The 12,872-nt window shown below is 39.2% G+C and overlaps 1 protein-coding gene across 1 annotated transcript; it reads left to right on the top strand.

Annotated features, from left to right (window-relative positions):
• Positions 1-3,047: 3,047 nt before the first annotated feature.
• LOC143440565 (NACHT, LRR and PYD domains-containing protein 4A-like) lies at positions 3,048-12,559 on the top strand. Its single transcript, XM_076927391.1, has 4 exons — positions 3,048-3,382; positions 8,387-9,959; positions 11,797-11,955; positions 12,391-12,559. Exons 1-4 carry the CDS (start codon positions 3,106-3,108, stop codon positions 12,557-12,559), a joined length of 2,178 nt encoding a protein of 725 aa, XP_076783506.1. The 5' UTR covers positions 3,048-3,105.
• The last annotated feature ends 313 nt before the right edge of the window (positions 12,560-12,872 follow it).

A 12,872-nucleotide genomic window follows, 5' to 3' on the forward strand; every position in this document is an offset into this window, starting at 1 on the left:
TTCCTCCATCCCTTCCTCTCTCCTTCCTTCCTTCCTTCCTTTGTTCCTTCCTTCCTTTGTGTTCCTGTGATGCTAGAACAGAACCAGAGCTGACTACTTTCTTAGGCAAGCATTTTACCATCTAAGCCACTTCCCTCAGTCCCTTACTCATTCCTTAGGTATATAAGAATATCTCATTGTTTTCATTTTCATATTATTAATGATGAATATTGCTTGGCATCTTTTCATAAGTGTGAATGCATGTGTGTGCACAAGTATATGTAGGGACCAGATGACAACATCATGCTTCTGGAACCAGTTCATTTTATTTTGCAAGTAGATTGTGTTGTTCTAGTGCAATTTGTTGAAAAGACACTCTATGTACACTCCCACTACTTACAGATAAGTCCATTTCCTTTTGATAGTAGAGGTGCTAGGTGGATATAGGTTAAGAATTTTCATGTTTCTGGATGATTCAAATATTTCTGCATCTAATAATCTGATGAGGGTCCTCCTTTCTGTGTTTTTGTCTTTTAAAATTTGTGGATATCATAATTATGTTAAGCCTTCCTTTGTATGGTTTTTGTCATACTTGATTGGTTTGTTTTTGTAGCACTGAAGACTGAACCTATTGCAGTGCACACACTACACAAACAGTTCTACCACTGATCCATAAATCAACCCACTTTTCATGTTTTGTTTATATATACTTCAAGGATCATATTTATTTATGTATTTCTTTACTTACGTGTATGAGAGTTTTGTCAGTGTGCCACATACATGTGTGGTACTCAGGAAGGCCAGAAGAAGGTATCACACACCTTTGAACTGGAGTTATAGGTGGTTGTGAGCCAAATGATATGGATGCTGGTAACTGAATTCAGGTCCTCTGCATCATCTCCAGCTACTCTTAACACCTGAGCTGTACCTCACCATCATTGTAAGCTACTATATGGGTGCTGAAATATGAACCTGGGTTTTCTGGAAGAGCAATAAGTACTTCTAACCCCTTTTTGTGACACAGGATTTCACTAAGTTGCCTGGACTTGCTTTGACTTCACTATGTTTGTAGGCAGACCACGAAGTCTTAATTTTCTGGCCTCTGCTGAAGTAGCTAGGATCCCAGGCCTGTACCACTGAACTCAGATATTTGTCTATATTTACAGCTTTTTTATGACAGTGTGTTGTGTACCATAATACTGTTATCATGATAACATTGTAATACTGATCTGCATACTAGCATTCTACCTAGTATCATCAGAGTTAGTGGTAGCAGTAATTATTTTAACATTTATTCATGTGTTTGTGTGTGCCTGAGTGTATGTAGGGGCACAACATGTGTCCCATGCTTGCAGAGTATGAAAGAGGGTGTCAGATCCCATGGAGCCAAAATTACAGAGACCTGTGAGCCCCCACTAAAGGTTCTTAATTGCTGATCCATTATTCCAACCTCATCAGTAATTCTTTAGAATGGTAAATCTCACTTTGTTGTTTTCTAAGTGTTGTTGCAGTGGTTCTCAACCTGTGGGTTATAACCCTTTTGGAGGATGAATCACTGTTTCAAAGGGGTCACCTAAGACCATAGGGAAACACAGATATTTACATCACTATTAATATAGTAGCAAAATTGCAATTATGAAGAAGCAGTTAATGTATTTTTCTGGTTGGAGGTCACCAAAACATGAAGTGTATTAAAGGGTTATAGCATTAGGAATATTGAAAGCCAGCATGTTACTGTCTTAATGAGCCTTTTAATAGGATGAGAACTAACATGAACCCATTTCGGAAAAAGTCTTTGCCCTTATTTATCACTCACAATGAAGAGTCTACTATGTGATAAGTTAGTGACCATGCATATGTGTGGAGATGGAGGTAGTGTGTTTGTGTGGAAGCCAGATGTTGACATCAAGTATCTTTCTCAATCACTCTCTACCTAATTTTTGAGCTTGAGGAATTTGGGTAGAGAAGCTGGTCATCAGGCTACAGGGATCCATTCTGCCTGCCTTCCCAGTGCTAGGATTACAGGGCTGTGCTATCACAGCCTTGTGTTTGTATTTCTTTATATACATTAGATCCCAAAAGCAGATTCCCTACTTGCAGGTATCCCAGTCCCCCTCACATATACCTTTTCTCTCTCCCAGATCTATTCCTCCTTTGTTTCTCTTCAAAAAGGAAAGAGCAGGCCTACCAGTAATAGCAACTGAATACAGCATAACAAAGTACAATAAGACTAGGCACAAACTGTCATGAAGGTTGAATGAGGCAACTCAGTAGGAGGAAAAGGGTTAAGTGCCGGCAAAATGGTCAGAGACCATTCCCATTTCCACTGCTAGAGGTCCCCCCCAAAACACCAAGCTATACAACCATAACATATATTCAGAGGGCCTAATGCAGACCCACGCATGCTCCATGATTTTCTCTTCAGTCATTGTGAACCCCTATGAGCCCTGCTTAGTTGATTCTGTAGGTTGTGTTCTCACTGTATCCTTGAAGTCTCTGGCTTCTGAAATCTTCCTTCTGCCTCATCTGTGGGGTTACCCTGACTCCATCTACTCTTTGGCTGTGGTCTCTGCATCTGTTCCTCTTAGTTCCTGGATGATGCCTTTGATAATTATTAGGACAAGCACTAATCTATAAATATAACAGAAAAAATATTAGGAATAACTTTATTGGTTTTTTTGACAGTTTTGTTTGGTTTTATCGTGGTTTTACCATACAAAGATTCCTGACCATCCATGTAGTGGCAGTTATGGGTTCCCTATCATGTCATGGACCTCAAAATATACCAGTAACTGGTTACCCACTCCCACAAATTCTACATCATCATTACTCCAGCATATTTTGCCAGGAAGATATATATATATATATATATAATTTATATATGGTTGAAGGATTTGTGGCTGCACACCCTGTTTCTTACAAGAATGCTGAGGACTCAGCTTATGTCCCTACACTTGTGCAGCAAACACTTTAGAAGATAAACCATTCTCCAGCCCTTTAACCTCTTTTCTATTTTAATTAATTAATTATGTAATGCAGCTGCTTACCTAATTTTCCCACAGGTCCTGTGTGTTTCTTAATCTTGGTACTCATCTCTCTGGAGACAAGTCATCTTTCTTAGACAAGATGGCATCATTCTTTTCTGATTTTGGCCTTATGTGGTACTTGGAAGAACTAAAGAAGAAGGAATTCGTAAAGTTTAAGGAGTTCCTCAGACAGGAGATTTTGCAGTTGGGGCTGAAACAGATTTCTTGGGCAGAAGTGAAGAAGTCATCACGTGAAGACCTTGCCAACTTACTGTTGAAACATTATGAAGAGAAGCAAGCCTGGGATATAACCTTCAACATTTTCGAGAAGCTCAACAGGAAGGATCTCATTGAGAGGGCACAAAGAGAGATTGCTGGTGAGTTGGTGAAAGCTTCTTTACAGTGAATGAAGATTATGTCATAGTTTTGATAACTGTTCTTCAAGCCCATCTACCATAGGTTAGGAGGGGGAATGGGATAGTCTTCTCCTTGAAGAAGGAGGCAGATTCGTGTCATCATATAAAGTCTAGTCTGTGTGGACAAATGTATGAGTGTATTATGCTCTAACCTAGTTGGTTAAACGTCTACCCAGGATATTAGTTACGTTCCCTCTAATCTAAACTGGAGGTTCAACTCTAGAGTGATGGGGTAGTACTGTGTATTTAGGCTAGCAGCAACAGAAAATACCTGTAATAGATCATATTCATTGGGTCTAGGAAGGTGCCTAAGTATGTAATGTGCTTGCTGTATAAACATGAAAACTAACTGTGGATCTCAGCAAACACACCAAAGTCAGGCACGGTACTAAGTTGGCTAGTAAGCTTGATAGTTTCTAAGCCAGCTTAAAAAAATCTAAAAAAAATGAGATGGGGGTCCTGGAGAGATGACTCAGTGGTTAAAAACACCTGCTTTTACAGAGGACCTAGGCTTTGTTTCCAGAATCTCCATGGTGTTTAGCAACAATCTATAACTTCAGTTTCAGAGAATGCAATGCTTTATTCTATCCTCTGGGGGCACTTCATACAAATGGTGCACATAAATACATGCAGACAAAAGCACCCATTCACCCAAATTTAAAAAAAATAAATCAATCTTCTTTTTAAAAGTGGATAGCAATGGAAGACACCCAATGTCTCCTTAATCTCCAACTGCTTGTTTCCACAAGGATGTGTGTTTTAACCTCCCTCATTTTCCCACATATATGCATTTAAAACATTCACATAATGTAGTGTGGAACAAGATTTCTCAGTCTTTGTTGTGGCTGTTTCTGTTTTGATTTTTAGCAAGAAAAAGCTTTTAATGGAAAAGTCAACCTTCATAAACACTATGGATCTTAAAAGGCACACTTATATTTATTCTCATATAAGATATCTTGGATGCTTTAAGATTTAATTCATTTCTTTGTCATTGATGTTCCAGTGTCATAATATGATAAGCCTAGATGTAAGGTATTTTTCTAAGCTTGTTCTGCTTGGGATTCATTGATAATCTTAGATCTGTGGCTATATAATATTTGTTACTTCAGCCTTTATTTTAAAAGTTGTCTCTATGCTGTTCTTCCCCCCCCCCACACTTTTAAAAATTCACTTTACATCTCAGTACCAGCCCCCCTCTCCTCCAAATATCCCCTCACATAGATCCTCCCCCACCGCCCTTTACATTTTTCTCATTTTCCATGAAGAGAGAGATTTTTGGGTATCAACCCCCATGCTGATATATCAAGTCACTGCATGTCTAGGCATATCATCTCCCACTGAAGTCAGATAAGACAGCCCTGTTAGGGATCACAGGTAGGCAACAGATTTAGGGATATTCTCCACTCCAGTTGTTGGGGGACTCACATGAAGGCCAAGCTGGACATCTGCTACATATGTGCTGGGGATAAAGGAGCTGGGTCTAGCCCATGCTTGCTCTTTGGTTAGTGGGAGCCCCCAAGTGCCAGATTAGTTAACTCTTTTGGTGTTCCTGTGGAGTTCCTGCTCTCTTCAGGTCCCTGCTCTCTTCTCCCAACTCTTTCACAAGACTCCCGAGCTCCATATAGTGTTTCTATTTGCTGCTGTGTGAAGTCTCTCAGAGGACAGTTATGCTATGCTCCTGTCTGCAAACATAACAGAGTATCATTAATAGTGTCAGAGTTTGGTTCTTGCCCATGGGATAGGTCTCAATTTGGGGTAGCCATTCCTTGGATATTCCCTCAGTCTCTGCCTTATCATTTTCTCTGAACATCTTGCAGGTAGGAAGGACACATTTTGGGTTGACAGTTTTGTTGGGTGAGTGTTGTTCTTGTTCCTCCACTGGGAATCCTCCTTGGCTACTTTAGGACTCATATTCCCAACTACCAGAAGTCTCAGCTAGAGTCACACCCATATATATTCTGGGGTCTCCTCCATTCCAGGTCTCTGGCACATCCTAGAGATGCATTCCCACTGATTTCTGTTCTCTGCCCCTGCTCTCTCTACACCTGATCTTCCCCATCCCAGTCTCTTACCTATCCCATCTCCCACCCAGTTCCCTCTCTCCATTCATCTCTGATATCTAGTTTATTTCTTTTTCTAAGAAATATTTAACCATCCTTCCTTGGGCCCTCCTTGTTATTTGGCTTCTTTAGGTTTGTAGATTGTACTGTGGGTATCCTGTACTTTATGACTATTATCCACTTATATGTAAGTACATATTATACATGTCTTTTTTTATCTGTTTATACAAATTGTTTTTGTGTTGTTTTCTCCCACCTTCTTGAAATACAGCTGCATATAAGAGTCTTTAATTCATGATTAAAATACATGTGAACAGTTAGAAACTATATTACATGTATGTGAGAATGCCTGTATTCACTATTTATGGACTATTTATAGAGTGAAGGCCAGAAAAGTACATTATATCTGGACCTACATAATGTGGATGCTGTCATGTGGATGGTTGTAACTAAACTTAGGTCTTCTAGGTGTTTTAATTACTGAGCCATCTCTGGAACCCCATATGTTAGATCTTCATACAATGGCTTATGTATATTTCATTTTTATTTTTCCTCTGTGCTTTAGGCTAGCTTTTATTTCTAAAAGTCTTCAGGCCTTTTGTTCCCTGTTCAGGTATTTCTAATAAATAAAAAAATCCACCTGTCGGGCTTCTTTTGACTTTTTTGTATTTATTATTTGTGTGTATACAATTATGCATTTGTATACCATGATGCACAAATGGAGATCAGAGAGCAACCTCTGAGAGTTCTGTCATTTGGGTCTCAAGGACCAAATTTAGGTCCTCAGGTTTGATAGCAAATGTCCTTAAAGCATCTTACTAGCCTCTATTTCTTGATTGTTAAATTGATTTAAGACCTTTTTCTATACAGTTTGACTTGCTTTTTCTCAGGTTCCACTGATTGCCCAACCTTACATTTATTGAGAACCTTTTAAAAGTTATGTGTTATACTCAACATCACAGTGTTTCAGTGTAAGAGTGTGTGTGTGTGAGTGTGATTGTGCTTTGTTCACAGTATTCTCCCACTATGACTCTTCCTTATCTCTTTTTCACTAGTTTCCTCTGTCCCCTGAAACTGTACTCTTTTTGCTTTCATGCTATATATATGGAAGGTTGTGTATGTTAAAATCTTTTAAGGTAACATTTCAAAAATTGCATGTATGCATGCTTGTGTGTGAGTGCAGTACCTGCAGAGAGACCAGAAACCTGGAGGTGTGTCATAGACTCTTGTGAGACACCTGATCTGTGTGCTAGAAACCATGCTCAAGACTTCTTCTAGAGTAGCCAGTGGCTTCAACTACAGATATACTTCTTTAACCCCATTATTGTATACTTTTGATGCCAGTGTGACAGAACCTGCTTACATTATTATATAGTCAGTCTTACGTTGATAGCGATACCTTTTTTTCAGTTTTGTGCTGTAATTGCAATCATGTATAATGACACTCTGTTAGGGGTGTACATCTGTGTATGTGGCGGGGGTTAACAGAAACTGATGTTAGAGTTTAGAGAGCCATGCATTCTGCCACACATGATTGGTGTTTCTACTATCCTAGTAGAGCAGCCGCACACAACACAGGTTTCCATATGGTCTAGAGTATTATCTATGAAAGCCATGCTTTTGATTTTGAATGAATGAATACATTCTTTATGTACATTGTAAGTCAAAGTAAATAATAAATAGATAGCAAATGATAGAGATAAGTGGTCGTAGGGAGAGATGGGGAAGAGAGAGAGAGAGAGAGAGAGAGAGAGAGAGAGAGAGAGAGAGAGAGAGAGAGAGAGAGAAGTGGTTGTAGGGAGAGATGGGGAGGAGAAACAGAGAGAGACGACAGAGAGACGACAGAGAGAGACGACAGAGAGAGACGACAGAGAGAGACGACAGAGAGAGACGACAGAGAGAGACGACAGAGAGAGACGACAGAGAGAGGCAGAGAGAGGCAGAGAGAGGCAGAGAGAGGCAGAGAGAGGGGAGAAGTGGTCGTAGGGAGAGTTGGGGAGGGGAGAGAGAGAGAGAGAGAGAAAGAGAGAGAGAATGAGAATATCAAATTATCCCTCAAAACATTTGACTGGGGAAGCCTCTTTAAGGCAGGCAACTGGAGTTCCCAAGCAGAGCAGAGAGTATCCTCTCAAGTGATATTCCCAATTGGAAAAGCATATAATATTATGAAGGTTACATAATAGCAATATGTACCCTTCAGCAAACCGGACTCTTTTAGCTTCATCGAATTGTGCTCTCATAGCATGCAGCAAAATCCAGATAAGGAAGTCGAAGTTGGAATGAGTTGGAGTTTCCAATGGAGCTGTGTCTCCATGGCTGAGGTTCCCATTGTTTCTAATACAGGCTTCTTTTCCCATTGCAGGCACTTTTATATCATGGGGTAAACAAACATAAAGTCTGCTTGAAATGGTTCATGACTTAACTGATCTGAAGGCCATGATACTTTTACTTGAGCTCTTTTATTCTCTTTCCTTCCTCTTGCAGAGTTAGGGGTCAGACCATTCCCAGACAAGAACCCAAGAAGGCACTGTACTAAAGACATACTTGGGTCTAAAATGTGGAAAAGGGACAACCCTACTTCAAGTGCCAGCTTCTGAAAAAGCATGTGACAGTTTAACGGTATAAAATTCATGACACACAGAGAAATGCAACTGTGCTGTAGGGCCGGTGAAAATCTTCTCACATGCTGGGATACTCATGAATAGTTGTAAATCCAGCTGGGATAGCTGTGGGACTTAACACCTCTGACCTCTACAGCAACCCACTAACACACACATAGTTAAAAATAAATCTTTTTAATGATCCGTTTTTTATAATAAAAATGTTGTGGTCAGATTATATCTAGGTGAATGCTTAACTTTGATATGTTGTGGATTTTTTTTTTCTCTTGTGCTCACTGACTCAGGACACCCAAAATTATATCGTGCTCATCTGAAGGCAAAGCTGACCCATTATGGTTTCAGAGCATTCAGCATCAGTACTCAGGATTTCTTTAGGGAGAAATTCACCAAGGATGACTGTGATTATTTTGAGAATCTTCTCCTATCAATGAGAACGGAAACACGGCCACACATGGTATTCATGAACGGTGTTGCTGGAATTGGCAAAACACTGATATTGAAGAAGTTAATGCTGGCCTGGTCAGAAGGTCTGATGTCTCAGAACAAATTTTCCTACATCTTCTACTTCTGCTGTCAAGATATGAAGGAGTTGAAGACAGCTAGCCTGGCTGAACTGATCTCCAGAGAGTGGCCCAGTGCCTCAGCTCCCATAGAGGAGATCCTATCAAACCCTGAGAAGCTCTTATTTATCATCGACAGCTTAGAAGTGATGGAATGTGATATGGATGAGCAGGAATCTGAGCTGTGTGATAACTGCATGGAGAAGAAGCCAGTGAATGTACTGATAAGCAGTTTGCTCAGGAGGAAGATGCTCCCTGAATCTTCTTTCCTTATCGCCACTACCCCAGAGACATTTGAGAGAATTAAGGACATAATTGAGTACACAAATGTGAAAAATATAAAGGGATTCCTGGAGAACAATATTAATACATATTTCCACAGGGTGTTTCATGATAAGAACAAAGCCCAGGAAGTTTTCAGCTTGGTGAGAAAAAATGAGCAGCTGATCACTGTATGTCAGGCCCCTGTGCTCTGCTGGATGGTGATTACTTGTCTTAAAGATGAGATAGAGAAAGGAAGAGACCCCATCCCCATTTGCCGATGTACCACCTCCCTGTATACCACTCACATCTTCAATCTGTTCACTCCCCAAAGTGCCCAATATCCAAGTAAGAAAAGCCAAGACCAACTGCAGGGCTTGTGTTCTCTGGCCGCTGAGGGCATGTGGACTGACACATTTGTGTTTAGTGAAGAGGCTCTCAGGAGAAATGGGATAATGGACTCTGACATCCCCACACTGCTGGACATTGGAATGCTTGGAAAGATCAGGGAATCTGAAAATATTTACATATTTCCCCACCCATCTGTCCAGGAGGTCTGTGCTGCCATCTTTTATCTGCTAAAGAGCCATGATGACCACCCTAGTCAGGATGTAAGAGATGTAGAGACACTCTTTTTTATGTTTCTAATGAAAGTCAAAGTACGGTGGGTTTTTTTGGGCTGTTTCATCTTTGGCCTTTTACACAAATCAGAACAAGAAAAACTAGAGGTTTTTTTTGGCTACCAGTTGTCCCAGAGAATAAAAGACAAATTGTATCAGTGCCTGGAAACCATAAGGGGCGATGAAAATCTTCAAGAAAAAATTGATGGCATGAAATTGTTTTCCTGTCTGTTTGAGTTGGAGGATGAAGCCTTCTTAGTACAAGCAATGAACTGTATGGAAAAAATTATGTTTGTGGCCAAGGATTATTCTGATTTTATTATTGCTGCCTACTGCTTAAAACACTGTTCTACACTGAAGAGACTATCCTTTTCAACCCAACATGTCCTGATTGAAGAACTAGAAAAAAGCTATATGTGAGTCCCTTCATTGTCTCTCGTTTCTGTTCCATTTTCAGAATGTGTCCCTTTGTATTTATGCTTTATATAGAGAGATTCAAAACTTGCCCATACTGGTTGTCCAATGGCTAGTGCTCAGCCTAGAAGGCATATAAACACAACAATAAAAACAAACTTGATAGGTTCTCTGTATGTGTGTATATATATATATATATATATATATATATATATATATATACAGCTTATACATATATACATATGTATAAGCTGTATATATGTATATGTATGTATATATGTATGTATATATGTATGTATAAGCTGTATATATGCATGTATATGTATATATGTATATACATATGTATATATGTATAAGCTGTATATATATATATATATACACACACACATATATATATATACACATATACAGAGAACCTATCAAGTTTGTTTTTATACATATATGTATACGTGTATATATGTATAAATATATACATATATGTGTATATATGTATAAATATATATGTGTATATATGTATAAATATATACATATATGTATGTACACACACATACATACATACAGTAAAAAATACTGTCAATTTGGTTGTTGGTGGTACACAATAGGGACAGGATGATGAAAATGATGTAATTCTGTTTCAATTGTTTAAAATTTTTTAAAAACAAAATAGAGCTTTTAAGAAGGAAAAAAACCCAATAAACGCACCTGTTTTGACAACAGCTTACACTTTTTAAAAGATTTCATTTTAAATTTATTGTGTATGTGACTGCATGTTAGTATTCACAAATGTGGAGATAGCCTTGGTGGCTAGAAGAAGTCATCAGATTCCCTGAAGCTATAGTTAAATGCCAGATATGGCTTCTGGGATTCAAAAATCTTATTCTGGGAAGAATCATGAGCACTCTTAAATTGACCACTAAATTTTCATATTCAGAAACATGTAAGGTAAGCTGTCAAAATGGTCTCATGACCACAAGGTAGAAATCTTCCTGCAAGTTGTCCTTTGACCTGTAGACATATGGTATGGCACATACGCAGTGAGAAATATTACACGGCAAATTTGACTATCCTGTTAGATGTAGCAAAAGTAGACAGAGAAGTCACATATGTTATCCAAGATACATACTGAGTAAATAGTGGTGTCTGAAGATTGAGCCAAAATATCCTGGCTCTAGGTTTTGACTCAGGGACTCTGGAACCCTGACCCATTTTTCATTATAAAACTACCAAGGTTAACTGTAAGGCATGATTTCTCAAGTTCAACACTGCCAAGCTATCTGGGTTATCCTATCCTGTTGTGGCAGTGGGGGCATAGGTGAAAGCCCCAGACAAGCCTGGTCCCCAATGTGTAGGATTCTTAGAATTTATCTGGCCTTTTCCCAGTAGACATTAACTGCATCTCTACCCTCAAGCTATAACATCAGAATCCCACAGACCTTGCCAAATGTCTGGCTAAGAACTGCAAATATGAAATGACCTAAGCTGGCTACACTTACTCTGTATGGGGAGTCAGTTTGCTACATTTATGTGCTGTGAATGGCTTGACTTAACTTTTTGTAAAAGAGTAAAGCAAAGCACTGAGAGTTTTATCATGTGCTTTTCATTTTCTGGGTATGAATTTTTTTCCTATGTGCAATGTACATGGTGTGCATATAGTGCCCATGGTGGACAGATAACCCTGGAATTGTAGTTATGGATGGTTGTGAGCTACCATGTTGGTGCTGGAAACTGACCCTAGGTTTTCTGGGAGAAGAGTAAATGCTCTTAACCATCAAGAAATCTCTCAAACCCCTTGAGTTAACTTTTGAACTATGGAATATACTTCATTCTCCTCTGTTACAGGGAAAATCTACTCACCTGTTGGAGTCATATGTGCTCTGTGTTCGTAAAGAGTAAAGACATACAAGTACTCCAAATAAAAGAAACTAGTTTCAACGAGTCAACCTTTCAGGTCTTGTATGAATCTCTGATGAACCTCAGCTTCACCCTTAAGAGACTTATGTAAGTTGAATGTCAACTTTGATATGACTATATCAAAAGAAGTAACAAACTAGTCTTCCCCCCATCTCTCAACTAACTGCATAATTTGGAGGTTTATACAATCTCAAGTGCAATCTCACTCACTGGTTTGGCACCACTTCTATCTGTTGCCAACCATTCTTCATTTAGGACTGTCCCATGAATGGTAGGATGGTGGGAGTATATGTGGGGCTCTGCTTTCTAGATGCCAGTAGCTTCATCATTTGACAACCAACCTTGCCTCCATACGTTTCTCAGAGTTTTACATGGAAGAAGAAACTTACCCAGTTTGACAATTAGTGAGCTGATACGGGGCTACAAAATTAAAGTGATATGATCACTATGGGACATAGGAACTTGCCAAAGATGAGAGCTCAGGCTGGATGGAAACTGATGTATACTCTCTTTGTTCTGCAGGGTAAATAATGTGACTTTCTTTGGTGATGTGTTCATGTTCTTTGAGTTGATTCAGAACTGCAGTTTAGAGTACTTGAACCTCAGCCGCTCGTTCCTCTCCCACAACGAGGTGAAACTGTTATGTGAAATCTTGATCAAGGAAGAGTGCAACATAAAAGAGCTGGTGTAAGTCTTTGTGTTCTTCTAGCTCACCGAGTCCCCTCAAAGAAGATATCTTAATTTTGATCCATCTTGTGGTGAAAAGGATGTCTTTATTTAATCAATAATAGAGGGGAAAAAAGGTTTACTGGATTCAACTTTTTAGCTTATAGGCCATTGTTGTGGGAAGCCAGGGTAGCAAAAAAACGGGAAGCACACTCACATTATCACATGCATTATCAAGAGCAAAGAGCGATGGATTAATGCACACATGGTAGCGCTCAACTAACTTGCCCCACCCCTATACAAATCAGGATTCTTTTTCCCGAGGAATGGTGTGTGTC

The sequence above is a fragment of the Arvicanthis niloticus genome, chromosome 30 (genome assembly GCF_011762505.2).
Source record: "Arvicanthis niloticus isolate mArvNil1 chromosome 30, mArvNil1.pat.X, whole genome shotgun sequence".
Taxonomy (NCBI): Eukaryota; Metazoa; Chordata; class Mammalia; order Rodentia; family Muridae; genus Arvicanthis; species Arvicanthis niloticus.